The following is a 1,260-nucleotide window of genomic DNA, read 5'->3' on the forward strand; positions in this document are numbered from 1 at the left end:
AGCCCCGGACCCCACCGCCCTTCCCGGGGGTCTGCAGGGATGCCCTGCCCAGGCTGGGCACCGCTTTTCCCACTCCCGCAGCTTCACCCCCGAACCCCCCGCCCCCCCGAGGCGCTGCCTCTGGCGCTTCCCCCCCCCCCCTCCATCCTCCCCTCCCTCTCCCGCTCGCGTCCCTCCTCCTCCTCCTCCTCCTCCTCCTCCTCCCCCATCCCCCGGTCCCCTCCCCGCCCCCGGCCCGGCAGGAGCGGCGCGGCCCGAGCGGAGCGGGCAGGGATGGGGATGGGGCGCGGCTCGGCGGGACCGCGGCCCCTCTGCCCCCCCCCGCGCCCCCCCCTCCGCGCCCCCCTCTGCTGCCTCCTCGGCCTCCAGCTGGTGCTCGGCGCTGCGCACCCAGGTGGGACCGCGCTCCCCTCCCTCCGCACCCCCCGAGCTCCATTCCCGGGGGGAAAAAAGCTGGGGAGGGGGCTGGGGGACCCCCCCGGCCGGGCGGGGGGCGGCGGGACCCCGCAGGGCGAGGATGGGGGGGGGGTGGTTTCGCCTCGCTCCATCGCCGGTGGAATCGCTCCGGTTCGTTTCCTCGCGGGATGTTTTATTTGCTCCTGCCACGGTTCGTTTTGCTCCATCCCCCTCCGCTCGCCGTTCGTTCCGCCGCGTTTTGTTTTCTCCGCTCCGGCCGCGCCGCGTTTGTTCCCTCGCCGCGTATTTCGCTCGCTTTTTATCGCTCCGAGTGTGTAAAACTCCCCGCGCTCGGCGCCCGCCGAGCCCCGCGGAAACGCTGCCGCGGCCGCGGGAGGGGGCCGGGGAGGGCTCCGCCGACCCCCAGCCCCGCTCCGGCCCTTTGTCTCCCCGGGGAGATGATGAACAGCCCGTTCGCGGAGCGGGAGGTCGGGAAGGGGCCGAAGGGGTTTGTTGGAGGTCTCCTCCCTCTCCCGTCCTGACCCCCTCCCCTCTCCCGACGTGTTAATCCTATGGAAAAGTGCCCCCCCCCCGGGGCCCGAGTGCGTTTTTCCAAACTTTTCTTTTTGTAACTTCTCACGCTAAAGTCAACGGGTTGTATTTTTTTTTTTTTTAACCTTCTGAAGACACCGTGAACCAGACACCGGAGGCTCCTTGGGACTGCCCCTGGAATTGCCATTTGAGACACTTTTTATCCCGGGATAGAAAGTGCCCTGAAGCAAGGAGCTGCTTTTTGGGGCTTCCTTGAATTATTTCGGCCCTATTGAGAAAACTTTTAAAAATGCAAAAAAAAAAAAAAAACCA

The 1,260-nt window shown here is 66.8% G+C and overlaps 1 protein-coding gene across 1 annotated transcript in view; it reads left to right on the forward strand.

The window, feature by feature from the left end:
• The first annotated feature begins 275 nt into the window (after window positions 1-275).
• The window catches only part of MRC2 (mannose receptor C type 2), a 26,493-nt gene continuing 25,508 nt past the window's right edge, over window positions 276-1,260 (forward strand). The window contains exon 1 of the mRNA XM_027664872.1: window positions 276-394. Within this exon, the coding sequence (XP_027520673.1) occupies window positions 280-394 (115 nt within the window). The 5' untranslated portion in view covers window positions 276-279. The remainder of the gene's footprint in view (window positions 395-1,260) is intronic.

The sequence above is a fragment of the Corapipo altera genome, unplaced genomic scaffold, assembly GCF_003945725.1.
Source record: "Corapipo altera isolate COAL_440 unplaced genomic scaffold, ASM394572v1 142, whole genome shotgun sequence".
NCBI lineage: Eukaryota > Metazoa > Chordata > Aves > Passeriformes > Pipridae > Corapipo > Corapipo altera.